Source organism: Varanus komodoensis, unplaced genomic scaffold (assembly GCF_004798865.1).
Source record: "Varanus komodoensis strain SLA01 unplaced genomic scaffold, ASM479886v1 scaffold1, whole genome shotgun sequence".
Taxonomy (NCBI): Eukaryota; Metazoa; Chordata; class Lepidosauria; order Squamata; family Varanidae; genus Varanus; species Varanus komodoensis.
This window is the reverse complement of record NW_025335268.1, coordinates 95117913-95145372: the sequence shown is the minus strand read 5'-3', so window position 1 is coordinate 95145372 and position 27460 is coordinate 95117913. Positions and strand designations below refer to the sequence as shown.

At 46.2% G+C, this 27460-nt stretch overlaps 1 protein-coding gene across 3 annotated transcripts in view; it reads right to left on the bottom strand.

The window, feature by feature from the left end:
• Positions 1–318: 318 nt before the first annotated feature.
• The window catches only part of SLIT1 (slit guidance ligand 1), a 143113-nt gene continuing 115971 nt past the window's right edge, over positions 319–27460 (bottom strand). For 2 of the 3 annotated variants that reach the window (XM_044436831.1, XM_044436822.1), the window contains 21 exons: positions 24332–24406; positions 23740–23883; positions 23443–23586; positions 22002–22168; positions 20491–20623; positions 19784–19852; positions 19400–19471; positions 18171–18242; positions 17279–17350; positions 15535–15698; positions 13817–13941; positions 13204–13301; positions 10855–10997; positions 9903–9996; positions 9558–9695; positions 8554–8791; positions 8263–8393; positions 7825–7979; positions 7066–7354; positions 5939–6150; positions 319–5162 (listed from right to left, as the gene is read on the bottom strand). In XM_044436831.1, coding sequence (XP_044292766.1) covers positions 4924–5162; positions 5939–6150; positions 7066–7354; positions 7825–7979; positions 8263–8393; positions 8554–8791; positions 9558–9695; positions 9903–9996; positions 10855–10997; positions 13204–13301; positions 13817–13941; positions 15535–15698; positions 17279–17350; positions 18171–18242; positions 19400–19471; positions 19784–19852; positions 20491–20623; positions 22002–22168; positions 23443–23586; positions 23740–23883; positions 24332–24406 — 2974 coding nt within the window. In that variant the 3' untranslated portion in view covers positions 319–4923. The remainder of the gene's footprint in view (positions 5163–5938; positions 6151–7065; positions 7355–7824; positions 7980–8262; positions 8394–8553; positions 8792–9557; positions 9696–9902; positions 9997–10854; positions 10998–13203; positions 13302–13816; positions 13942–15534; positions 15699–17278; positions 17351–18170; positions 18243–19399; positions 19472–19783; positions 19853–20490; positions 20624–22001; positions 22169–23442; positions 23587–23739; positions 23884–24331; positions 24407–27460) is intronic. The other variant, XM_044436813.1, reaches the window with a different exon arrangement.

Below are 27460 nucleotides of genomic sequence, written 5' to 3'. Positions count from 1 at the left end.
TCATGTGTGTTAGAAAGTGCTGTTAACAAGCCATTTGCTTTGAATTCCAGCTTTTAAAATGGAAGTGTATATTTTGGTACTCTGTTACTAATGTACTTTGGAGTTCAAATTTGCAAGTATGAAGCTGAAGTTAATTTTGGTTGGAATGAACATTTAAAATTCAACCATTGCCATCTGTGGTACAGAGCTATCCAAGCATTATCCAAGGTAATGCCCAAGTATATACTTAAGTTGCAGATGCAAAGTAAAAATTCAGACAGACAAATATTTGCAGGTTGGTTAGTGTAATTGCTATTATTGGAAACGTGAAGTCTTAAAAAAATTCAAAAACCTAATTAGTTTATTTTGTGTAATTGTAACTCATTTAGGAACCTTACAAATGGAAGTTTAAAAGCTGCACATTCTCAGTGGGAAGAAAATACATTTCACATTTGGGAGTTTCTATAATAAATAGAAATGGAAAATACTTCAATGGTAAAACCAGAGAGGTGGCAGGTTAACCTCTGTAAATCATCTTATATGCAGATTTGATCTTGCTTCTCTGCCATGCTTGTCAACAAGCATTTCTGGCCTGAAAGCTCTTAGTTCTAGAAGAGTCCCCCTTAATTCCACTTACCCACTGCCTCTTCACTTGTGGCAGTGGCACAGTTAGCAGGCAAGCAGGACTGATACATACACACAGGCAAGTACAAGGCAGAGGGATGGTAACTGCAAAGGCCTCTTCAACCAGTCACCGTTCTTATGTAGGAACAGTGTGTATTTGAGAGCATGTTCTTCTTTGTGGTCTCTGAGCATCACACACGTGTTCTGCACCTGTGTGGAGCCTGAAGTTGGAAAGACTTATTAGCCAAGGGTGTTTTGACAAAAACTCACCCATCTGGCATCTGTTTTAAAAGGGAGGTGTTCCCCTCCTTTCCCTCAGTTCTTCAACTGCCTGCAGTGCTTTTAAGTTCTTTTCTCCCTTTCTTGTGAGCTGTTCAGCAGTTTTCTCACCCTTCACAATTCTCTCTGTAAAGCCATTTTCCTCCTTGCATGTTTTCCTTTCCTTTCCAGACATCTAAATGATTTTTCCCTATCCTGCAACCATGCGCAGCTCATCTATTCCCAGTCTCGATCCTCTCTGTTCTTATTGTCTCCCTTGCAATGGCATCACAGGGTCTCTTCCACAAGTGCATGAGGTTGGCACCAAATCGCTGTCTTCCTGATGCCTTCTGTGGTTGGGTGAAGGTCACATGGTGGACCAGTGCCCTCACTGTCAACCATTCATGGAGTAGGTGAGAAAGTATTGCACTTACCATTGCTGGCTGGAATTTTGGAATAAAGCTCTTGGAGCAGTGAATACTTCACACCTGCCAGAGCAACCTCATTCATCAACTTGTTTCCATGTCCTTGCCACAGTCCATGCCTCCTGTGACAAATGCCCTGATCATGGGCCAGTCACTGCTGCCAATGCCAGGGAGGTCCTCAATGCTGAGGAAGGCAAATAAAATGGCCAAGGAGGCAAAGTCTGCAGAGTCTTGGCTGCCATGGAGCTGTCCGCCCAGGATGGACTGGAGCTGAAGCCAGTATGGAGGACTCCAGCTCAGTCTCCGTGTAGGAAAAGGAGATTCAAGAAATACTACGTGCATGAGCCCCCTCCGAGACTCCAGTTCTGAGATAGCTATCCATGCCATCACCAGCATGACTCCATGTGAAACCCATTGGGACCATCTGATGAAGAGAATGTCCCTGATCTTGGACTGAGATGGGGATCTACATACATACGGTTTTACAATCCATGGGCCACCAAGGGTGCTCATGCATCTTGTTCCAGTGCAGCCTAAAAATGTCATGCTTCTGTGCTTACTTGGTAGCAATTGCTTCCTTCCACAACATGATCCAGAGTGCATCAATTTTCTCACACCCCTTGAGTAGGCAATTTCTTCAGGTACTGAAAAACATCATTCCACCTGTTCGGACAGTGACATTGGAATGGAGTCTGCTTGTCATGCTTCAGGCTCTGATAAGAAAACCTTTCAAACCCATGGCTACTACCAACCTCTGTTATCCTAGAAGGTGGCTTTCTTGGTGGTGACAATCCAATGAATTGTGTGCCCTATATGTTGATCCTCCATACCTTGTCCCTCATAGGGACAAGCTGATGTTATGCCTAGATCCTTCCTTCCCTCACAAGAGCATTTCTCTATTTCATTTAAACCAGGACAGCAATTTGTCAACCTTCTTTGCTTTCTACTCCAACCTTATGGAGTTTACTTTGCACATTCTGGACATTGTACAGCGCTGCCATTCTAGTGGTCCAGAACTGAATTGCTCTATCAGACACACAAGCTATTTATTAGCAGTGGGGGCAAAAGCAAGGGGCAGACCTGATTTGCAGCTTTGGTGGTAAGGACAATTTTATTGCAGGAGTGCAACTTTCAGTTTATCCCAAAGCCCCTTTTGACCAAGGCAGTGATCCTCTGCCAGACTCTACAAAGTGATGACTTGGTCAACTCCCGATGTCTTTGCAAAGCATTTCAGACTCAACATTCGCACCAGGGCAGACTGCTTTCAGGAGAGCAGTCCTCTCATCGATAATTCAATATATAATATGGTCCCAGCATCCAGGAATGGGTAAGCTTGCTAGTGGCCAATATGTGTGATGCACAGAGACCATGATGAAGAAAGGTAGGCTGTGACCTGTAACTTTCGTTCTTTGAGTGGTCATCTGTGCATCCATACAAACCATTCATAGACCCCACCTGGTGTTGTATGCAAACTTCTTTCCTTTCAGAACTGTTCTGACTTGGACCAAGTTGAGGTCTGTCATATTGATTCTCCTCAGTCCTGAGGCCACCTGAGAGGTCCCATATGAATGAAGGGAAAGGGCAGGAACTCCTCCCTTTTATAACAGATGTTTGGATGGGTGAAGCTCTTCTGCCATAATGCTCTGAGCTAGGAAGTCTTCCTGACAACTGGCTCCATACAAGCACAGAGTCTATAAGTGTGAATGCACAGATGACCACTCAAAGAATGACAGTTACAGGTAAGCCTTTCTGCCTTTATTGGGCTTATAAGAATCCTTTCCTTTCCTTAGCACTTGGTAATTTTCTGAAAGCACCCACCAGTAAAACACCTTCCTCACTTGTATCCCACTTGGTGAAACTGAAATCTAGTGTATAATTTGGGCAAGAAAGCTGCAACCTTTTGAGTATTACTCTCACATGTCCTCAACTGGAGTCCTGGAGCTACCTTTCCAGTAGAACCTTTTGTAGGAAGCATGATCCATAGCCTGAAGCAACAAACATCTGGTTGAGGCAGCTGAGGTTGCCCTGGAAACAAGAATAGGTAGAGTCAAGGACTCAAAGCTAACTCCAGAAATTGTATGGTCTGTCTGTGAGTGGAGCCTTGCAGGGCTACTGCATTAGAATTTGCAGCATCTTGGGAACCTTAGCTTTTGCTTTTTTGCATAAAGGTGTTTCAGACCTTCAAAATTGCCTGCATGCTTCAAACCCTGTCTCATAAAGACTCAAAAGTTGTGCCTGGGTTTCTAGTAGTCAGGTTTGATGTATTTGTTCATCCCTCCTGACCAGCAGAAAAAGATTATGCAAATAACCTTCAAATGTGCTTGATTTACATAATTTAGAAAGGTCACACATTCAGCTTTACTTGTGTAGAATTTAGCTTGCATCAGTGAAGAAATCTGTTTTCCTGTTGCTGTTTAAAGTTACTGGTGTCACTTCTAAGAAATGCAAATTGAACTCTGCCTCTGGTGGAAGTTGGCACCAAAGCTTCTTTAACCAACTTGCAGCTCTTGCATCCACTGTAAGGACAGCAGAAGAACCCTTATATCAAACAGGGATTTTGAGAACCAGAAAGAGGAGACACTGTTGGCCTGGATATTAGAGATCTTATTCTCTTTGAAATCATGGCCCACATAGGTGGTATTTTACCAGAATATGATCTTGTACTGTAGAAAGATGGTGGCTGAACCAGACCTAATCTCCTTGTCCCATCCAGCAGAATCACAGTGGGAATCAGTCAAGGTTCCTCCAGCTTTAATGCAAGTAGATCTTTACTCAGAGTATGTCAGATGTTTACTCAGAACGTAGGTCCCTCTGTGTTCAACAGGGCTTGATCCCAGGTGAGTAAGCATAACATTGCAAGCTAAGGCAAATGGTTACATTTCTGGTAACACCAGTGCCTCAGCCAGCCCTTGGCTTCTTCATCTGAACAGGTGAAGGCAGAGCTGAGCATAATGCCCACCTTGCAGCCACACAATTAAGCTGTTTTTATACCTTACTAACTTCTGGTCAACAGGTTCTTGGAGGCAGCTCTTCATGCAATCCTTTCCCAGTCTCCTAAATTATTTTCTTGTCTAATTTCATACAACACACCAGTTCTGCCTTTCCCTCTGACTGCTGTCTTTGCATTATTTGCAATTTATCCCCATGAACAGCAGATAAAGTTGCAGTGATCAGGGAACAAGAGTGCCTACTCAGGAAAAGGAAAAGCAAAATTGCCCAAGGTAGGAAAGTGGGCATGGTGCTGACTGGCAGGCTCCAACACCAGGTACAATGACAAGGTTGAACTGGTTCGATCCTGTGCCTGGTCCCTCAGGCCAAACAAACAGGCATGGCCACACCTGCTAAGAATCCATACTGTGTACAAGCAATGGCCCCAGAAGGAGTCTGTGCTGGGTATATAAATACATCTGGTTGGCTGGGTTTGCCAACAGAAGTCTTCTATCTACACATTGGTCTGGTCCATCCAGAAGAACTGCTGTCCCCATGCCAAAGGAGCTGCTCAGCTGCCACACCAAGCTCCTTACCCCACCCCTCTCCCAAGCAGCAACAGGGGCAGATAGCCAGTTAGTTCCCAAGGCCTCAAATGGGCCAAGCCTGGTCCAATGCCTTTCGGTTCTGGCCCGTCCCTTGCTGGAGGCTACATGCACTGGGAACAGCCACATTTGCTGGGTTTTTCCACCTCCTCCACAAAGGAAGAGCCATCACTGCACTCGTAGGTGTATTTCCTGCGCTTGAGACGCAGTCCTGCACAGCAGCCTGATACTGGGCATGATCCCCGGCACTCCACCCAGGCGACAGGGCGTGTTGTCTGGCAGATGGTGTAGCCTCGCTGGACCTGGTGGAAATCACGCACAGCCTCTCCCCGACACTCTGACTCTGTGGAAAACAGTAGAAAGGGAGAACTCAGCCTTGGGCTTCTTGAGTTGCCAATGGCATGCAAGAGCGTTATTATCCTGTGTACTTAGTTTGAGGAATTCTTGTGAAGACCAGCTAAAACAATCAGGCATTCCAATACCTATAAATGCACAGTTGCAAATGGCCTTGTCTTCTTGGAGTCTTAAATTGTTAGGAACTGGCAAACAGGGCGAGATGGACATTTATTTCTGCCCCGAAGGCTTGATTGGCTGGGGTGTTCTACAAAAATGGTTGTGCAATCTTCCAGTGGAAGGACGGAGAAGGCAGAGTAGCAGTTGGCAGCAAAGAACCACTTTGGACTCAATGAAAAAAGGGAAGAACATGACTGCTATATAACTGCAAGATGCAGCTCTGTTGCTTATGCCCCCATAATCAAAGTTACGTCCACTGGCTCAAAGAAGGGTATGCCAAGGGTAGCTTTTGAGGGATGTGGCTTTCACTGGCTGCTGCTGTGGTCATAGTTGTAGGATGCTGGGACAAGAGAAGACATTTCCCGAACAAGAGACATTTCTCCACTAGCAGGAAATGAGATCAATAGATGCTAGAAAACTGACTGCGGGAGCAGGCTGGGAGGAAGCGACATCCAAGACAGCCGTGGCTGGGACTTCTGCCACCCACAGTGGAAATGTCTGGGTTAATGGGATACTCCCCTCACCGGCTGGGGCCTAAGCGCTTGAACAGAGGAGCAAGGGTTCCCTGAAGAGTCCTTAACGGTGGACCCTTGAGATTCTGCTGACCTTGGTCACAGAGGTCCCCATCGAATCCCCCGTTGCATTCACAGTAGGCCTCTCCTGTGTCCGAGATCTGGCACTGGCCATGAACGCACTGCAAGCTCTTGCATGGGTTGTGCAGCTCCCCTTGCTGGTTGCATAAAGCCCCCTTGTAACCATCCTGGCACTGGCAGCTGTAGGAGAGCGCATCCAGGGGCACACAGGTTCCATGGACACACCTGCAGGTGGGACAGAAAGCCTCTGTCATCCTGTGTCACTGGCAGCTAAAAGACCCACACACCTTCCTGTTGGACTTTTCCCTGGGAAGAATCTGCATGGCCTCTGTCTTAGCCATCACTGAAGAGCTTTGCTAGGGAAGAAATGACTGTGAAGTCCAGCAGTTTAGCACAGGTGCACTGGGGGGGGGGGTAGAGGGGGGGAAAGGAGCACACCAGCTGCCTCCTCCAGCACCCTCTTAGGTAGTCTGCACCCTGTACCACATTTCTGCCAGAAAGGTTCGAGCAAGTCTGCCCGACTTCCCTTACCCTTCAAAGCAAAGTGCAGGCTGAAGTCACAAAAGAACAACTTTCATTCTGAGGCAGGTTTAATGGTTAGCGTGAAAGAGCAGATTCAGTACTAATGGCTGTTTTTTGCTTGTTTGCATCTGTTCTTATTTACTGCGTTCCCCATCCCATACCCCAGTGGTGGGCTTCCAAGGCAGCTAATTCAGGCTTTGCTGCCTTCGCTCATCAGAGATGAGCAAGCAGAAGAGAAAAAATACTGCCAGTCAGAATACTACACAAAGATATGGATGCAGTTTCAGCCACATTTATGAACCCAGGAAGCGGCCTTATGCTACTTCATACTATACCTGTCCATCTAGCCCAGCACAGCTGTCTCTGACCAGCACTGGCAATCCATGGTCGCAGACAGAAAACTTGCACATCTGTACCTGCCTCATTCTTTTAAATTGAAGATACCAGGAATTGAACCTGGAGCCTTCTACATCCAAAGCATGTGCTCTGCCTAAGAGCTCTAGTCCCACCATACACTCATGGTGTCCTAGCCTGCATCCTGTACACAGCGGCAAGACCCGCAACCCACAAACAAGAACTAGGTGAAGGAAGAGAACTCTGGTGACCTTATATACTCACTTGTGCCCCTGGCAGGGATTGCTAACAGGCTGGTCACAGTGGGGCCCAACCCAGCCCGGATCACAGTGGCAGATGGGACCATGAGCAGTGTTGGGCTGGCAAATCCCATGCAGGCAGTAGAGTTTACGGCAAGGCTCACAGCCAGGCACCACTCCTGGCTTCATCTGAGTCTTTGTAAAATCCTGCAGTTCATTGTTGATGTACAGATTGCGGATGCAGCCATGGAAGCTGGAGCCATTCAGGATCTGCCAGAGACGGAAGGCAGCAGAATTCACATCCACAGGCATTCCTGGTGGGGGAAAGCCATAGCAGCAAGGTCAGGAACACAAAGAGGAAGAGGAATCAAGGGTTCTGGGGAAAATGAGCTTGGCAGTCCCTAGCATAGCTTGTTGCAGGGACATGCTAAAGTCAGGGGGAACTTGTGGACCACATGCTGCAGTTTCCCTCCACCTCCCACTGGGTCTTTTTCTCTTCCTCCATTTTGCCCTTTGGACTTCCGTCCTCTGCAGTATGAGTTAAATTGCACCCTCCCTCCCTGGAGAGAAGAACAGAAGGATGAGATATGCTTGCATTATTACTGCCAAGTGACGATGGCAGAGGAAGTCGACTTAACAAAGAGTTAAAGAACCCTCAGACCAGATGGTGCCCCCCAGGTGCAGTTGCGCAAATGGGAGTAACAGGGAAGCCTCTCTCTCTCTCTCTTGGACAGAAACATTCCTTGCCCTCCACAACTGAACTGTGCTCGGCTCACAGTCCTACCGCCCACATAGAGTGGAGCCTCAGAGTTCAACGTATGGGCCTTGCCAAAGCCGTCCATCGTCATTGGGTCGCCTCCATCAATGGAGAGATTTACCATCCGCTCGAATGTCACCAGTTCCACTGTATGGAACTGCCCATCATTGATGGTCTCTGCACTAGAGAAAGAAGAGAGGTGTAGGATGGGAAAAACGGGCAGTCACCCCCTGTCTTGACATGACCTCCACAGCCCACCCAACATACAAGCTCAGTACCCAAGGTCAGTCTTCCCTTATGTTCTCTTCCAAGATTCCCCCTTTGACTGCTACATTAACCCTTAATTCAAATCATGGGACCACTATCCAAAGTCTAAGCGTCCCCCCCTCCCCATGGCTGATGTGCACGTTGCCAGGCCATCAGAAACAAAAGATTACACCAGGGCTGGGAGAAGCCAAGGGCTACCTGTAAATAGCAGAGCTGGGGTAGGTGCCCGGATCATAGCTGACACGCACGTGGCCTTGGTACAGCTCCACAGCCATGTGATCAGTGTCCCCATTATACAAAAGGATCCCGTTGTCTTCAGCTGTGGAGACCTGCAGAGTATGGCAGAGTGAAAAATAAGGGGCAGGAAAATGGTTCTTGTCATTCAGCCAGTTCTGCAAATGGCACAGATAAGGAGAGCAGACGCATGCCTGCTCCTGCATGGGTGGTTCGGCGGGTGGAGGCGGTGGCAGCCTGGTCACCAGCTCTTACCTGCAGGGTGATGTTAGCACTAGGCCAGTTTTGCAGGTCTGTGAACTGGAGGTATGTGTCCCTGTCCACAAAATTGACGCTCAGCAGCTTCTCGCATTTGGGTCCTCCAAAGCCAGGGAGGCACTGACATAAGGCACGGCTGCCGAGCTCCACACAGTTGGCGCCATTCTGGCACTCCGCCCTCTCACAGGGACTGGGCTGGAGGGAGCCACGAGGTGGGATCTCACAGAGCTGGCCACTAGGGTGAAACGAGCACATAGCAAGGCACACGCTGAGCAGGGTGCATTCAAGCAGAGCGCAAGAGCACAGCAGGCCACCTGGCAGAAGACGCTTTTTCGGGGCACTGCGTACTCTCCGCTTGCCACCCCCAGCATTTCCCCTCTCAAGAGGCTGAGCAAAATGTTCATGAAATCACACCTGCCTTTACATGTGGCTACATTTCCCCTCTTTCCTGTGCGTGAGTGGAGCTCCAATGAACTCCGCAGGGACGTTCAAGGGAGTGGGTGAAATACAAGAACTTCATGGATGGACAAGTCATAATGCAGTCTGTCCTAGAGACCCAAACTTACACAATCCATAACTCTTGCTCTCTCTGCTTCTTCCCCAGTAAAGAAAAACATGGGCCAGCTATAATCTTCCTAACTGCAGGACAGATCTGTGTCACGGACGTGTCATGAAAGTCAGATGAAAGGCTCAGGATCCCCATCCAGCAGCCACTGTGATGGACTTGGCGGGCAGAGATTCCCAGCAACCACATAAGTCTTACCAGAGCGCAACAAAAGAGAGAGGCCCTCTTCTGATCTCACAGGCACAGCAAAACCACTTGGGAGCAGCCAGGCTCCTAGGCTTAGTCACTATTTCATACTTTCTCCCACTTGCACTTGGGGGGATGAGAATCTCGCAGCACAGGATAGACCAAGGAGTTGAGTTTTTGCAGGAAGTTTGGCAGTGTGTGTGTGTGACTGCTGTATGTTCCTGGCCTTGACTCCATCTAACATCCTTACCTGTAGCCTCCAGTGCAAATGCAGGAATAACCGTTTGGCTCATCGAAGCATTTGGCATTGTTCTGGCACTGGTGGTCCAGGCAGTCGTCGTAGTCAACACTGCAGTTGTCCCCCACATAGCCAGGCATGCATTCACATCTGGAGGCAGGAGACAGACCCTCCTTGAGCTGGGCTGCCTCTCAGTCCAAAGGGCAGCAAAGCACACGCATGACTACAGTGAAGGATGGGTGCTTTCTCTACCTCCTTTAGCGGCCCTTCCTACCCTCCTTCCAATTCCATGCTTATCTAGAGTTCAAACCATTTCTCTCCCAGAGCTCTACCCCACACAGCTGCTGCACCACTCACTTGGGTCCCTCAGGGGTGGCCCTGCAGATGGCCTCATGCTGGCAGGGGCTGAGCTCAGGAGCACAGACATCCATCAACTGCTCACAGTAAGTCCCTGTGTGAAAGAGAGAAAAGGAGACAGAGGACCACTTACGCCTAATGCTCTCAGTGCTTAGCTTCATATCTGGGTGCGCCCAGCTCCCCCAAGGGAATGCAGGAGAGAAGACAGGGGTGGAAGGGCCGCTCTCACTCTCCTGGGCTTGCAGCTCCTTGACAGGATCAACTCATATAAGCTCAACTCAGCCCGCCAAGTGGAAATGTCTGAAATGTCTTCTGATACTGCCTCATGAAAAAGCCAAGCCACACACATGGGTGATGTGTGCTCTGCTCCATATTCTGCATCAGGGTAGTCATAAGATTCACCAGTAGGTGAATTCTGAGACACAAATAAGCAGAGTAATCTGCTTATTTTGCATAAATGATTCCATTTCCAGTGGGCATGAAGAATGGCAAGGAGGTATATAACTCACTGAAGCCTCTAGACTTGGGAAGTATAATTAGAGAAAAAAAGAATATGCCAGGAGATCTCCCAATAAGAAACCATCAACAAATTCATAAAAGGGGGCCTTCTGCCTTGCAGGCAAATTTGCATTGCAGGCAAATTCTGCAATAAGAATTAGTTTGGTGAAAGAAGACCTTCATGAGAAATATGGCTACTGCACTGCAGTATAAAATCCAAAAATCAGATTGTTGACGTTATTCTTATGAATGTCCTGTCTTCCATTTTGCTTATCTCCAAATTCAGCCCATTTGGTCCATTACTTTCTGTAATCAGTTTCATGAACGTTTAACTACCAGCTGGCTCATTGACTGCAAAGGTAATGAATCCTGGGCATTCCCAGACTTGTCTGGTGAAATGCTGGAACCCACAGAAGTAGCTAAGCTCCTGCATAGTTGTGGCCATGCCCCCTACCTGTGTAGAAGGGAAGGCACAGGCATGTGGAATTCGTGGAGTCATTAATGCATGTGGCACCATTCTTGCAGATCTTGTTACTGCTGCACTTGTTGGTCTTTAAGCTGCAGGTTGGACCTTCAAAACCATTCGCACAGGAGCAACTGTCAAAAGAGAAATAAGCCTATTTAACTGACCAGGAGGTTGGAAGCTGCTTGCTTCGGGGCTTTTCAGGAATGTTGCTCTTGAGCCCTTCTCTGGACAAGCCAGAGTAAGTCAGTGAGAGGTTGTCAAGACTTTTTCCAAAGAAATTTGGAAACTGTAGCTCTGAACACAGGATGGTTTTGCACTCTGGCCATTTTTGCTTCTATCTGGTAGAAGGTAAGTAGAATTACCCTGGAGGTTGCTGCATTAAGGAAGGGACTAACAAAGATCTTGCTTTGACAAGAGTTCTAAGGCAGGCAGGCAGGTCTGGTGAGGGGACATTTAAACTTAGAAGTGAGATGAGGAGTTGGGGAGAGGACAGGAGAGACAAGCCAAGCCAAGCCAAGCCAAGCCAAGCCAAGCCAAGCCAAGCCAAGCCAAGCCCTTCAGATGGGCAATCAGCGCAGACAGAAGAAGCCACTGGGTGTGAAAATAAAAACCATGATAAAGGCTAAAATGCTGCCTTTTGTGCAGGTATTTTGAGCATGCTCATTTACCTGTTAGGTTTACTTCTTAAATATTGTCTACCTTTTACCTGCTGCTTATCCATGATACTTTTGCATACTGCATCTGGTTGCTGCATTTTTTACAAAATTGCCCTAGAATCAACTTTGATTAAGGGCAGTAAATAGATTGTGTCCAATTGTGTCATTCTATTGGTGCAACCATGTGCAGCTTGCAGAAACCCCATTGTTATTCTTGCACATGATTTAAATCCAATACTTTGATTCTGCTGGTGTAAGTTGTACAAAGAGCTGCACAAATAGTTCTACAAGTTGCTGCACATGCTCTTGCATAGCCTGTTGCACAATACATTGTAAAGAGCTGCTCTACATCACACAAGAAATCTAGATATAGAGCAGTATACAAATTCACACACACACACACACACACACACACACATAAATAATTGCATAAGGAGTTGTGCAACTCCTTACAACTTTAATTGACTTGGTGTTGCTTGCACTAGTTATTCCTATTCTGACAGTAGTTGTGAAACTGCCAGTAGAAACAATGCCAACTCTTCCGATTTTTTCCACTAGAATAATGCTGGATATGTTCAAAATAGATATTTACTGCCCTTCACCAGAACAGACACGGGGGTAAATTCCAGCAATTAAAAATAGCTAACAGTTTTCAAAGCCGTAATAATGCGCCTGCTTATTTTCTGCATGTGTATGAACAGCATGTTCCTGCCCATACACCATACCATATGGGAACACACACCTATAAATAGATACACATACAGCTCCGGGACTAGTGATGGCACAGGTAAGTATGTGTCTCAAACACTGGCATTTGCATTTATATTGCCTGCAGCCTATTTAGTTGGAAGAGGAAGCAGCAGCAGAATTGGTGACCTTTCCTTACTAATATATTGAATTGTTCTACGGGCTAAAAGCACTGATACCTTTTCCTAGACGACTCATCTCCCTGTTTGCTACCTTTTCCCAAAGGCAGAATCTAGTGTGGTGTGTGGAAGGAAGCTGCTTTGTCAACCCCCAAAGGACATTATGTGCTGGCTTTGAAGATGCTGGGTTGTTATGGTGACGGTATGAGAGGCCATTTAGCATCTTGGCAATTTGGGTACATAGGCAGGGCTAGAGCCCCATTCTCTCTCCACTGCCTGCCGTTTATTTTCAGCTACTAATAATGGGCTGTTTCCCAGAAAGCCGCCCACACTGTACTCAGAAGAGTAGCGTGGGGAGGAGTCCTGTGTGTAGAGGCCCAACTACTCTATCAAAGCCCCAAGAGGCTGGGATAATTGCTAATTCAGTAGGGCACTGGTGCTTTAATGGTTTCATCTCCCTGATTCCAACCAATGTTTATTAAACTAAAGAAGCAGCTGCCACCTTAAGGGTCAGTGTCAGTGGTGGACATGGATCTTGTTCAATGGGTGGGGTGGGCAAAGGTGCATGTTTGGACAGCGTGAATGAGTTGCTTCCTAATGCTTTGGAGCTAATGACTCCTGCTTTAAAAGGAGGGGGCCACGGGCTTTCCTGGGCCAGGATGGTTTGAGGTATTGCAGCTACAGGAAGCTGATGGGCTTCGGGTGGGTCACCACAGTTGCTCCTGGCAGGCAATAAGTCTCAGCTATTCTAGATGTGATGTTCCTGTCCATCTTCAAGAAAAGCCCCCTGCCTGAAACCCTGAACTGTTACTCACAAGAAACTGGTTCCATCTCCTTCATGAGACAAGCAGGTGCCGCCATTCTCACAGGGCCTGCTGGAGCAACCATCAAGAGAGAGGTCACAGTTTCTGCCCTAAAACAAGGGAAAGGGAGGAGGCAGTCACAATTTGAAAGATGACACCCTGGCTGTGTCGTTCATTAGCCATTTAACACAGACTGGGTTTCTTACCTGTGTTTGAATTAGTCATCCTGTTCTGCTTATCAGAATTTCCTTTTATGCTCAGTTCAGCTTCAAGCAAAACATTTTACATTTGCATGTAAGTGAAATGAAGTAAGAAACTGAAATGAAAATGCCAGTCCCCAGCACCCCTTTCCTTCCTCTTTGAGAAACAGTGGCAAGTTCTAGGTCTTAGCCATTGTGACTGAAAGTATAGCCTGAGCATGCACGCCAGCAGTGACAGGTTGGACTGCAAATCCAGCAGGAAAGGTGCCTCCCGCTGTGCCTGGGTCCTGCAGAAAACCGCCTACTTCTTGGGTCCATGTTGTCTATCACAGCACATGGCCTTCAAAGCAGGGAGAAAGACCTGCCTTGCTCTTTCCCAGTCCACCCCCACTCTCCCAATAAGCCTTACCTTTCCCATTTCTCACCTTATAACCACTGGGGCAGATGCAGTGATAGGAATCCAGAGGGTCTTGCTGACACGTTCCCTTGTTTTGACACGGGCTGGAGAGACAGGGGTTACACTTTGCCTGGATGATCAATGGAGGAGGCCCTGTAAAGAAGGGGGTGGGGTGGGGAGATAACATAATGCGAAATTTACAGCCCAAGAGTCACTGGCGGGTCTCCATTCATCCTCATATAAACACTACGTCCCCGTTGGTCAGAATTGCTTTCAAAGCATTTGTTAGAAACTTCTCTTTGAAGACCACAGTTACTGGCAGAAGAGACCTGATACAGATTTATGCTGATCTTGAACATACATATTTTTAATATACACAGGTTCAAGGTTCTACTTGTAATGTTTGAAGCCCTAAACACTTGAGACAGGATACCTGACAGACCACCTCTGCCTAGTCACTGAGATCATCAGATGGCATGTTCCTGCTGGTTCCATGTGGACCTATGGCCAGTCTGGAAACCACCAGAGAAGAACCACCTGTATAGTGGCTCCATCTCTGTAGAGTTCCTGGCCCCTGGAGGTCAGGCAGGCATCAGGATTGCATCAGTGAAGTGTATGCTTTACACACAGAACTTTCCAGGTTCAGTTCCCAGGGTCTCCAGTTAGAACGCCTCAGACGGCAGGTGATGAGGCAATCAGAGCTGCTACTGGGTGAAATAAACAGAACTGGCTAGATCAGGAGTGGAGAACTCCTTTTGGAAAGGCTCTTGTGGTTCCCAGTCCTGTGGTGGGTGAGGTCAAAGGCAACGTGAGTGGGGCTGAAAACAAGAGGGATGGGACCAAAAGTACCAAAAAAAAAGAGCATCTTGTAACTCACATCTCTAATGGCAGCAGTGAAGCCTTAGGAGAGGCAGTTCAGCCTTTCAGAATAGGGGAAAAGGGCACCAAAGCCAGGAAGCCAGCAAGCAGTGGTTGGGAGAAAGGTGTTAAGGCCATGGGAGATGGCATAGGTACCTGGGGAGCCTTGGAAGGCCAGCCTGAGACTTCAGGTAGGTCAGATCTGCCCTCTAAGCCTGAGGGTCCCAACCTCTGGACAGTCGGACAGAGTATAAGGTTGCTCCTTATGTTCTTAAGTACTGTAGCTTCGTCATTCCCTCCCTCCAACATTCCCCTGTTTCCTTCCTCTGCCAAATGAAGAGTCATGTGACAGGCATGAATGGCTGGAAGGTTCTGAGATGGAGCCTGTATCAAGTGTATTGGGGTTGATTTAACCATTGCATCTCAACTGGATACACAGGAGCCGGAAGAAAAAGGCAACTAACCTACAGTCCAGTCCTTCCAGAGTACCCTCCAGAATCTCATGTGCTTCAATATGACAGACTGAATAGAATATTAACGGCACATCTGTGGGCCAATAATGGCACACCTATGGGATGTAGATGCTGCATTAGCCCCGCCATAGCAACACCCAGCATCAGATCCCTCATTCCACCATCTTCTCTCATATGCATCAACACCACCCCCACCCCAGTGTCCTTCCTCTTTCCATATGCTTGTTTCCTAACTTCAACAGCCCCAGCACTGAAATACTTGTGCCTTTTTTCCTGCCCTGAGCTTGGAGTCTCCATTTGGCTGGGAAAGGTGAGTGAAACACCAGTGAGCACAATGACCAAGTGAGTCTTTTTTGGTGGTTCTCCTAGAAAGTATTCAAGGAGGGCCCCCTTTCTAGGCACTTCGGTCGCTTACCTTGGCACTCAAACTTCTTCGCTGGAGTAGTGAGCAACAGTTTACCCTCCATATCAGCAGGACCAGCACAACGAGCAATGCCAGGCTCTTTGTAACCAGTTTTGACCCAGCCTGAAAGCCAGTGCATATGGCAATCACAGTAAAGGGGGTTGGCACCAATGGCTCTGTGGGGCAGGAAGAATCAGAATTTCTACATCAGTATAAAAAGTCCATAAGTCTTGTCACCTGGTCACTCTGACTACCTGTAGAACAGGGGCAGGCAGAAGGTAGATGGGGATCTACTGACAGATCTCAGGGCGATTTGCAAGAGATAGATAAAGGTTTCAGATTCCCTTTTGTTTAGAATGGAAATAACTATGAGAAAGGATGCCCCCAGTCCCCACCATTGGTAGGGTTGCTGAGTGGATTCTAGTGAGCTTGGTTCTGGTACTGATCACTTATTTCTGGGCTGGGCATTGGCACTTCTTCAATTTGTAACCTGCCTACACCACTATTTTGCACCAGGCACCAGTTAGTGGATATTTGGTTTTTAATAAAAAAAAGTAGATCCTGAAAGCCTGAAGCGTGACCACTCCTGTTCTTGTGGCCCTGAGATTGGTTCATAATCTTCAGCATTCAAGAACTTCAAATCTATCCACATAAAGCAGGAGTGCTTTATAATAGTCAGTCTCTCATCCTCGCTACATGCTTGTTTCTTCATGCTTGTTTGTCTCAAAAGTGTTGATTCACACATGCAAACTTATCACTCGATCTCTCAACACTTTGTTCTGAGTGTGTGAATTACCCAGACTGGAATGCTGCGGGTTCTTACCACTCAACAGGTTAACCTGGGGCCCTGCAGAATATGCCCTCCAGCATTATGAATACGCACGCCCCAGGCAGGGGTTGCCATGGCTTGAAGTACCATCTGAACCTGGAAACATGGATTATTTGAAAGGTAGCACTCACATAAGTTTAATGTTCAAATAACCCGCACGCTTGGGTTCAGATGACAAGGGTCACAACAATCCTTGGCAGGGGCTTGCATATCCATAATGGTAAGTGGAATGCAGCACAGTGCCTCAAGGGTTAATTAATCCATGACGGTCTGCTGTTTTGTGAACTAGCACAGAGGTAACCTTCAGGGTTACCTCCTCTCCTAGAGCTGCTCATTAGCATATGCAGATTACCAAGGACCTCAGACACTGACCCTCATGTTCCCAATCGACCTTTTCCTAACGCAGTTCTTTGTTCTGCCTGTGTTTGCTGTGGTGTTTACAGTTCTGTGTTTTACAGTGCTGGCCTAGGTTGGTTTCTTCTGCATTCAGAGGTCCAAAGCAGCTGCCATTCCAGTGGAGGCATTGATTTTACAGCCAGCTGAGCTTCCAAGAGCCAGTGGAAGTTATGGGGGGGTCAAGCTTTTTTGCCATACCTCTGGATACACCCTTAGAGGCAGAGTTGCTACATCCTGATAAAAGATGCTGGGAATTTCAGCAATATTCCAGCACAACAGACTTGGATCAGTTTCTGCTGCTATACAGCACGCAGAACACAACCACCCACACAACTTCTGGTATCACCTGAGCCCAAGCAGCCATTACCCCCGAAATGGAAACAGACTCCTGTCTAGCATCTGTCTGGGTGAATGAACTGAACCCTCAACAGCAAAGCAATGGTATCCTCTAGACTGTACCAGCCTTTGTCAGTGGGATTCCACAGAAGCAGCCCCCAGCTGGGAATCAGGAGGAAGGAGGAAAGTACTCACAGGTGAGAGAGGGAAATGACATCAGCAAAGATCCCCTCTGGGAGTGTAGAGATATCATTTCCATGGAGGGACCTGCATGCAAGCACAGCCAACAATTCTTAATGCCCTGAGCAGTGCTCAAACTGTGAACTGGGGGGTGGGGTGAGGTAGGGCAAGGTGGAGGGCTGCCCTACACGACAGAGAATAGTCCTGCATTGAGTGTCCTCCGTTTAAAAGGCTGTCCAGTCCAAGTCAAGATAAAGACCATAGCAATGGAGACCAGGGGCTGTGAAGAAGGTGAAAGGTCCACAAGTCACCTGATCAGTCTTCCCCACTATACAGGCATGTAAATGGCAGTCATCATCTCTAAATCTCCATCTTGTACAAGTTTTATGCAGTTTGCATCCTTAAAAAAACAATTTCTTCTTTTCTGGTTTTGCAGGGATCACCAGCCTAAGGGTGTGGAGGAGACAGAGGGGGACAGAACCCTACATGTTGTGACAGTCCTTAGGTACCATCTACAGAAAGCTGGAGTGGGGGGGGGCATTGTGTGGCATTCATTAAGGCCTCTGCCCTCTCCCTCTTAACTCGAGCACAGCCCTGTCCTGTGCACACGTGGAAAGGCTGCTCAGCTCTACTAGTCAAGGTCATTGAAGTGTTTACGGATGCAAACTTCATAAAGTGCTTGAACTAATTGCACAGAAAGTCCCTCAGCTCACTGCAAATTAACCTTTCCCTTTCCAGTATCCTTTGCTTGGTTGCTAGTTTCTTAAAAGAATTGCATTCCAGCAATCAAGCCAAATCAGATTCCGGAATAATTGGAGATTCTTGGGACAAGTGGAAGGAGAATGAAGTTGTGGCAATAGTTTTGCACTGGGACATAACCAAATGGACAGGAATACAAGGTACCTACAGCAGCCGTAGAGAACGGAGACCCTCGAAGGCCAGTGGGGGGATACACTGCAGTGCATTGTAGCTGAGAATCCTGGGTGATAGTGGAGAAAAGAAAGAACAGTTTGGATCAACAGACCTTCTCTTTGAGGCAGCTGTCTGTATTGCTTTTCTCATGAGCAACACAAAAATGGAACACAGTCTGTTTTGGGGATCTCCTGGCTGGATCCCCACTGGCAGTGTGGTGTAGTGGTTAAGAGCATGGGACTGGGACTCAGACGATCTGGGTTCTAGTCCCCACTCAGCCATGGAGCCAACTGGGTGGCTTTGGGCCAGTCACAGACTCTCAGCCCAGCCTACCTCACAGGGTTGTTGTGGGGATAAGATGGAGGAGGAGAATGATGTAAGCTGCCTTGAGCCCTTTGTAGGAAAAAGGCAGGATATAAATTGAAAAAAATAAAAAAATAAAATAAATAATATTCATCCCAGTTTAGCAATATTCGGCATGAAGCTAAAATCACACTATTGATGATGATAAACAGAATAATACCGTGCTTTTAAAAATTAAATATCAAATAGAACATTTGGAGATAATGATCTTAAATATAGTTAAGATATATTCTTAATGACTTAAAAATTTTTAAAGCCTTGCCATCATCACAAGCACCCTTTCAAATAGGATGGTTCTGACTGAAATACATTTGAAATCCTGTTATTTAGAGCTGCCAGTAATAAATAAGTTAATCATAGTGAGTAACTGAAATGTTTAGTCCTAAGTTTGCCTGTTCAATGAAAAATTTATTACTGGCCCTTCCTGTTGGAACCCTGAAAGAAATTAAACCCTAATCAGTAAGAAAATCCCCCACTTTTATACTTATGTCATTGTTTTAGTATTTTAAAGCCAGTATAATGATGGGAACAGAAATGTACATGTGCATGGCTCACATGGATTTGGTAATTAATAATAATGCTAGTTCTTGTGGCATCTTTGCAGTATATTGCAGTCGGCAGGCATGCATTTTTCAGATATTTGAAATCAGCATCTTTTATTCAGGCTTCTACTCATCTTCTTTGACCAGGCAGTGGTCCCACTGAAAAAGGATGTTTTGGTAAAAAACAGACCCTTTATTCTGTCTACCATTTTAAAAAGCCCAACAGTCTCCTTTACAGAAATCTAGAATAGCCTCTTTCTGCAAGCTTCAGTGGTACATTCTTCTGTTTTGACTTTCCGATGCCATACTAAGCACTCACAAGGTTGTAAGCTGGCTCATATTGGTAAAGGATGAGTTGCTGAGACAGCTGATCTTGTTGTTGCTCAGATCCCTGTAAGACAAAAGCACCACGTAGGCTCTAGCAGCACCTTTACCTAGTTGCATCCCTCCCCATCGAGCCTCTGGTGTCTGGCCAAAACACTTTCACATCCAGCAGAGTTGCCATGGGTAATTGAGCATTCCCATGACAAGGAGCTCCCAAAACACTGGCCAGTGGCCAGATGCCTCCCCAAAATCCAGTAATATTGCTAGGAGCAGCAGGTCTGGTGCTCCATAGTCTCCCTTTTAGGCATCTCTGAAAAAGGTCATGTAAGGGTCTCAAGAGGGCATACGGGTTCACTTCGTTTACTTCTCAGATACGTACACCAGTTGGAGAGAACGGAAAGTAGAGAGCTGTCCAGGAACCAGAGAAAACTGGTTGCCATCCAGGTAGCTGCAATCAAGGATATGTATGATATCACAGAGGTCATACAGGAGTCAGAATAAAACTCAGAAAAAAAATGGAAACTCTCCACCAATGGTGCCCAAACAAGAAGCTATAGCCAGCAAAGATGAAAATGGTTTAAATGATCTTATAGTAGTAAATGCATTTCAGAGCTGGATTTCTAATAGAGGGAAGGAGTTGGCAATATTCAGCAAGGGGCGGCATAGAAATGGTATAATAATAATAATAATATAAATAATAATAATAATAATAATAATAATAATAATAATAATAATAATATACTGCATGCATCTTAGTGTTAAAAGTTCTTAAATCAGAAATGATGCATGTCTTTCTAGCATCCCAACCCTGATTCATTTTCAAATGGTAATTCAGGCCCCTTTTGCTTGCTACAGAGGCACCTTTTCTCCAGACAAAGGAAATTTTCACAGTTCAGTGCCCATCCGGCTCTTAGACATATATCCATCCATACTGTGGTAGGATTTACATCGGTGTGGGGCTCATCGGGTTATGATTGATTTGAAAGGGCCCTTCCCAGTCCCTTGAGCCATGGGTGCAACTTGCCGGTCCCCACCACGCCCCTCCCTGGTACAGCATCTGCAAACGACTCAACCACAATTACTCACAGCTCTGTGACATTCTTGGGTATCCCCTTTGGGAGTGATTTCAAGTGCTTGTTGCTGCAGCGGACAACAGTGTCTAGGCAAGTGCACTCCTGGGGGCACTGAGGACGTGGGAGGCAGCTAATCTCCTCCTGACCTGCCGAAGGACAAGCCGAGAGGTTCATGGTGGAAAAATTGAGAGAGGAGAGAACCCTGCTGTAGAGACTATCCCAGCTCATTCCAGAAAAGCCACCCCCACATCTTCGAAGGATCAACAGCAATTAGAGCTAAGAATATTAATCAACTGGAGTGATTAATTCAAGGAAAATAAAAAATGTAGCACTTAATTGGAAAGTGTGAAAGGTCCTTTTGCAGTTGGTGTCCTCCCTATTGATTTACACAAGGGTCTCAATCCCTAGAAGCGCACTGAAAGAGCTGAACAGCTGTTAATTTATTTTTCCATACACATACATGTCAGAAGCTGCTATTTGGATCCAGGCCAAGGGCTTCAGATGGTTTGCCGAATCGTGTATTTATTTAGTATTACATGCTGCATCTATTTAGTAAAGCGATGCTGTATTAAATATCTCCAAAATATTTCCTGTGACAAGATACTGTACTTCCTTACATTGCGTGATTAAACAACTGATTAAATTGCCTTGCTTTTAACCAATTAATCAATATATATATCTCAGCTGGCAGGTCTAGCAGCATCCCTTTTGCAATTAGGGGCCAGCTATGTCCCTGGCAAGGTTATTGCTGTGCTGCAGGTTATTTCTAGCTTGAAGCTGCTGAACCCGACCAGCACGGCCAGGTGTGCCCATGTAATTGCTGCTAAGGTAGCCAAGATCCAGGCTGACATACCAGCGTGGGAACAAGTGGTCATTCCAATTCAGGAACAAGGGCAGAAGAAGACAGCACTACCCGTTCTCAGTGCAGCTGTCAAAACTTGTCCAAATGGGGTGCTCACAGGTATCCGTGGTAGATAATGCATGTGATTTCACGCATTATTCATCAGTGGGTGCAGCCTTCTTGGCCCCTTTCAGCTGCCTGTTGTGTTCCCACGACACTCTGAATTCCACTGATCTGTTTCAGAAAATCTGTTCCCATCAGTGAATTGTTCTTGCAGGATCCGAGGATCCTGGCAGTGCCTCTCTAACACCCCTCCCCAGTAGCCTGGCCTAACGGGTATTTAGCAAGCTGAGAGGTAATGTGACATTTCCATGCTCCACTGAACTTCGGTGCGCCACAATACATGCTTGTGCTCCCTGCTTTGAATTTGCATTGCAACAATGTTGAATAAAGAAGGGAGGTGAAGAGGTGGGTTGGAAGCTTCACAGCTAAAAAGCAATTTGGACCTTGTGTAAATACTGCACCCGACCACACTGTACTTCAGTGGGCCGCCAGCAGAAATTCAAATACAGCCTTGTGTGGTTTGTGGAATAGACATCAGCTATGCAATCAAACCCTCAATTTGCATAATTGTTCCCGCCCCGTCCTTGCTGCTATCCAAGCTCCAAGCGCCTGTGAGTTACCTTCCTCACACCTGAAGTCGGGGAAGGCAACATCTTGCAGTGGAATTTGGCGCAGAAAGTCTGGATTATGACAGCGTGGGTTCCCAGTCACAATCTTCCTCTTGCGAAGCCAGTCGCCCAGCCAGGCCAGACGGCAATTGCAGTTGAAGGGATTAGCCAGCAGGTTCCTGGGTGGGAAGTTGCAGCAGAGAGATAAGTAAACCCAAGTGGCATGGGATAATCCTACAGAGTGCCTGTTAAATGTGCAAGCAAGCAGATAAGGCTCAGCGTCCTTCCACCCCAGCGCTTTTGCACCATGCAAGAGACCTCCAACTCTTGCCTTGCTTGAACACTTCCCAATGGGGCATCTTGTTGCCCAGTTCGGGCAATACGAAGCCTGACTAGCTAGGCCTTCAGTCTGATTCAGCATGTCCTTTCTTACATTCTTGTGACTTCCCCAGCATGGCTACACAGCAGCGCTTTTAGCTGTAGGACCAAACACTGAATCAGAGACCTTCAGCAGTCAGTGCATGTGCCCTGAGACTCAGCTGTGGGACCTTGCTAATATAAGCAATTGGATTGTGAATTCTAAGCTGGGAAGCCCTGGTTAAAATCCCACCTCATTTCTCAACTAAGTGGCCTTAAGTAAGCTGCTTCTCTCTCAGACTCAGTATTCCTCTTCATATGTACTGTAAGGATAATTACACTGGCCAGACTTACAAGGATTCTGTAAGGATTCCTGAAATAATGTATGTGAAACATTTTGGCGCTTCAAATGTATAAATGCTAGTAATTTATTGATTGACTTTTAATATAAGCAGCCATTAGGTATATTTTGTAAAATCGTGGAGGGCATAAATAAAATAGTTGTCTTTTATTGGTATCATTCTATATTAGGGTATCAGTAATAAATGGCTGAATCCGCAACTGTGCTGTTAAAGCTGTGAGATCCTGCTGGAGATGAATGGAAACATTTTCTATGAAGCAGAGTTACAGACTCTGAGTTGGACTGGCCCCACACCAAAGTGCTCCCTGCTGCCTGTGAACTTTTCTGGAGGCAACAGCAGACAATGGACAGCTGCCATTTAAAATTTCCTAAAATGCACCTGAAGTAGTGTTACTCTAGGGAATTCTGGGAAATTTAAATGTTGCTGTTTTGCATTCATGCGCACGTATATCCTGAGGGCACCATTTTAATTCTTCACAAAAGCTCTGATATCATGCTATACTGAGGGCATTGTGGGAAATGATCCTGATGTAGGACCTGAAGCACTCGAGCGAGTCTGGAACTGCTTCTAATTGGAAATAGTTTGTGATGCCAGTAACATCCCAAAAAGTAAGGGTTCTGTGACTGAAGAGGCAAAAGATTTCCAGGAGGGAAGGGAACACTGTCTTCTGGATAACCCCAAGGGAGGGCAGACCACACACATGAGGGTTCTAGTTAAAATTGTCCTTGACTCACAGAGTGGAGAGAGACTGTAAAGTGTCAAAAGCGCCTGGTGAAATAGTACTGATCTGATTGTCATAGAGCGAGAGAAGGCGCACGTTCCGCAGCCCTGTGAAGCTGTCATTGTGGATGCAGTTAATGCGGTTGTTTCTTAGCATCCTGAAGGAAAGAGAGAATGGGAAGAAGCCTTTTTTGCAAATTATTCCTTGATACTCAGGGTGTAGGTGAAGAGAAGTCAGCTAGCACTGGTTCTCTGCTCACTCATATATTGATAACGCACCAATGTGCACTCCACAATTAGGGGCAACTTACAACGTCCGTAACCCATCAAGGCCCCGGAACATGGCGCTGCGCACAGACTCCAGCTGGTTAGCAGTCAGGTGCAACTCGCTGACTGAGGCTGCCCCTTCAAAGGCCCCGTCCTCAATCTCTGACACCTTGTTGTTGCTCAGGTTTCTACAAAGGAAAGGTGTATGAGGGCAATTGCAAAATGCAGGAAGAGAGCTTTCTCACCTCACCTCACCACAACTCAGTGCTTAACTCCGGCCAAGCAAAGATAGGATGGTTGTGGTGCTGGTGGTTGTAACAGTTCCAATCTATTATCTAATGCTGCTTAATCCTTCAGTGAACCATCCCTCCACCCAGCTGCAAAGTTCCTGGTGCTTTTAGCTTTGAACTTGTTACTCCAAGCAAGATATACCTCTAAAACCAATTCTTGTTGCTGCTTTAGAGAATCTAGATGTGCCTGCATCTGCTTCATTCACAAGAAATACCTGCTTCTTTTTGGAGTGATGCTGGCTTGCAAACACCACTGTCTCCTTGTGTAAGAGCTGTGTGCAGCTGTGTAGGGGAAGGTCTTAAGAGTGTCTCCTCAGCTATTAGAATTCCTCACCCACATACTCACATTTTTTTTAAGTGTGGTAGCTTCTTGAAGATGCCTGTGGCCTCCAGAAGTGTGATCTCATTGTTGTTCAGGCGTCTGCCAGGGAGAGGAAGAAAAGTAAAAATACGAATCTGAGAGCAAAAGAAGACGAAAAAGGCCCCAATTTGTGCTGCACTTTGAACAATACAAGATCCTTCTTTTCCAAATAACAGACATCTCACTGTAAGGAAAAAATAGCATTTCAAGTGGAACAGTGGAAGTCTGACAACTAGATAAGGATAAGGGAGGGTGATGTTGGATTCATGTTCTTCTTGGTGTTTCTTTTGGGCAGCTGGTTGCCCACTGCTTCAATAACATGCTGGACTAGATGGTCTGCTCCAGCTGGGCTCGTCTTACATTCTTATGATCTAAGGGTCATTTTGCTTTACTATGTAAAGAGCTTGCAATGTAGAGCAAATAGAACAAACACATTATGGTTTGGGGCCAAGCTACATGTTACACTTAATCGTCTAGCTCCCTCTCCTAGACAATCCTTACTGGGAAAGCCATACACCAGAAGGAAAGGCTTCCCCCTCCCCAGCACTATCTGAACTATTTATTTTTTTTATTTTATTTTTTTTATTTATATCCTGCCTTTTCCTACAAAGGGCTCAAGGCAGCTTACATTATCTCTCCTCCTCCATCTTATCCCCACAACAACAACCCTGTGAGGTAGGTTGGGCTGAGAGACTGGCCCAAAGTCACCCAGTTGGCTCCATGGCCGAGCGGGGACTCGAACCCAGATCCTCTGAGTCCCAGTCCCATGCTCTTAACCACTACACCACACTGGCTCTCTAACTAATAGTTACTCATAGTGTCCCTTTCTCATCCCTTCCTGGCATGCCCAGAATACTTAGGAAAAAACTTCAAACAGGTGCAAACTTGTTTCCGAAACATTCAGGCTAGGGAGGAGACTTTCATCTCATGAAATGGATGGGGGAGGGGTGGCATCTGATCAATCTTTGCTCCTTGCATACTGCATTCCTGGCAAGGCTCCTCACCCCTTTACATACCTGAAATAATAAAAGTACAAATGGAACTATATGCTACACCTTTAGTGCAAGTTGTACTCTGAACCTCAGACAACCATTCCGTGCATCAGATACGCGCTGGGTACAGCACAGTACATAAAAGAGAGGTGCTTAGATGAGATACACCCAGAAATGGGTGCAGCCGGTCCAGGTTTTTACAAGAGGTTGAATCCAGATTAATGCTGGATCAACTGTGATGGTGAAGGTTGATGTTCTGCCTCCTCCTTCCCATGGCAGCCCCTCCTCAACCCTCTGAAAATGCTACAGAAGGAGTTAGGTCACCCCTGCTGAATGCAATGGGTTGTAGTGTGGATAGAAAAGGAGGAATCCCTTCCAAATTAAGCACAGAGACATTACATGAGCAGCATCATTCTCTTGCAAAGGCAGATTTTAGACCCAACACCAGAGGAAAACTAGGCACAGTAGTTAAGAGTCTTTGATGAAAAGAGTAACTTTTAATCAGGGAATAAATCTGAGGTGATTTTAATACAGAAAAAAATCTCGTGGATGTCAAACGTTTTTCTCCTCACTTCTCTTTTCATCTTAGAGCAAAGAATTCTAAGTTAGGTAAATTCAAAATCACCAACAAAAGCACAGCGACCTTTCAAAGTCATGTATATGGGTGCCTGACTGTTAAGCCATTCTGGAATTCTCCTTCCTTCCAATAATGACAATGCTTTGCCTGTGAATTCTTGTCCTGAGATGCAGGGGGATTCTCCCAACTTGTGGGGTTGCCCCTCCCGTGAAGTATAAGGAGGCAAGGACTAACTGTTCATTAGATCCTCTGGTCAAGATGCTTCTGCCTCCCAGATCAGAACTGAGGAAAGCCAACACTTCCAAGAATACCTGAATGCTAAATGAAGAAATGTGAAAGTGCCTGAACTTCCAGTATAGATTTAAAAAACCCAGAAACAACCTCAAAAAAGACAAACAGCAGTAGGACCATTGAGAGAGGAAATGACCCAACATGGACTGAATTTTTGAATCAAATGTCATGCTGCCTCTACCCAGACCAGTGTTTTACTCCAGAAATGAAAAACTCAGAAGAAATAGAGTTGCTTTAATACTAAGGCAAAAGGTGGCATAGGCAGAATAATGCAAAATCTGACCAAAGCATATCCATCAGTATTTGTAGAACACCTAACAACTTCAAGTCTACATGCCAACAACAGATGCTGAAGAAGAAATGGAAAACTTTAATGTAGGTGTTCAAGAGGAATAGATAGCACACCAAAATGAGGCATGCTGATAATTCTAGGTGACTAGAACACAGAAGTAGGAATCCTCACCACCATCCCCACTGCGAGAATCCGTGCCACCATTTCAAACTGAGAATGGCTCTGGTGTCTCCGATTCCCCTGGGAACAAAAAAATTGCATGGGCCCAGAGAGGAACACATTCCATGGCCTTTATGTGTAGCAAATGTTGAATCACTGACAGCATGTTTCATAAGAGAGCATGCTTTTCTGTGCATGGCCCTCAGCAAAGCTCTGAACTTATTGTTTGGGCTAGAGGCAAGTGGTTTGGGCTAGAAGCAAAATTGTTTCTTGGGGATCTGCAAAATTCAGGAGCTGGGCTCCTATAGGAACAGTTTTGCCGGGAATCTTGGTATCATCTGTTCATTTGTTCCCCTAGAAGCTGAAGGAGCTCTAGAGAAATTCTAGAGGTTGTTTCTGGAAGATCCCTTGCATTATGAGCACTTTGACTTGAATGTACAGGACAGGCTAGATGTGTCAAAGTCCAACAGAACAGCTGAGGTGCACATGCGTCTCCTTCCTTCCTTGTCCTGGCTCTGAGAAAAAGATGGGGACAGAAAGATTCCAGGAAGGCTGCAAAGAAGCTCTCCTGTCTTGTTTATAACAGGATCTAACTAGAATGTGTCTAACGGAGCAGAGGAGGGAGCAGAAGAGAAGAGAAGAGAAGAGAAGAGAAGAGAAGAGAAGAGAAGAGATCTGTAACTTTGGTTGTTTGCTAGTCTCTGTAGAACTCAAAGGAAACTCTGCTTCCCTGTTGCTAGGCAGGGCCAATCTGAGGAGGTTGGGGACCTCTCAGCAGGAAGAGCCAATCAGGAAAAGGGCCT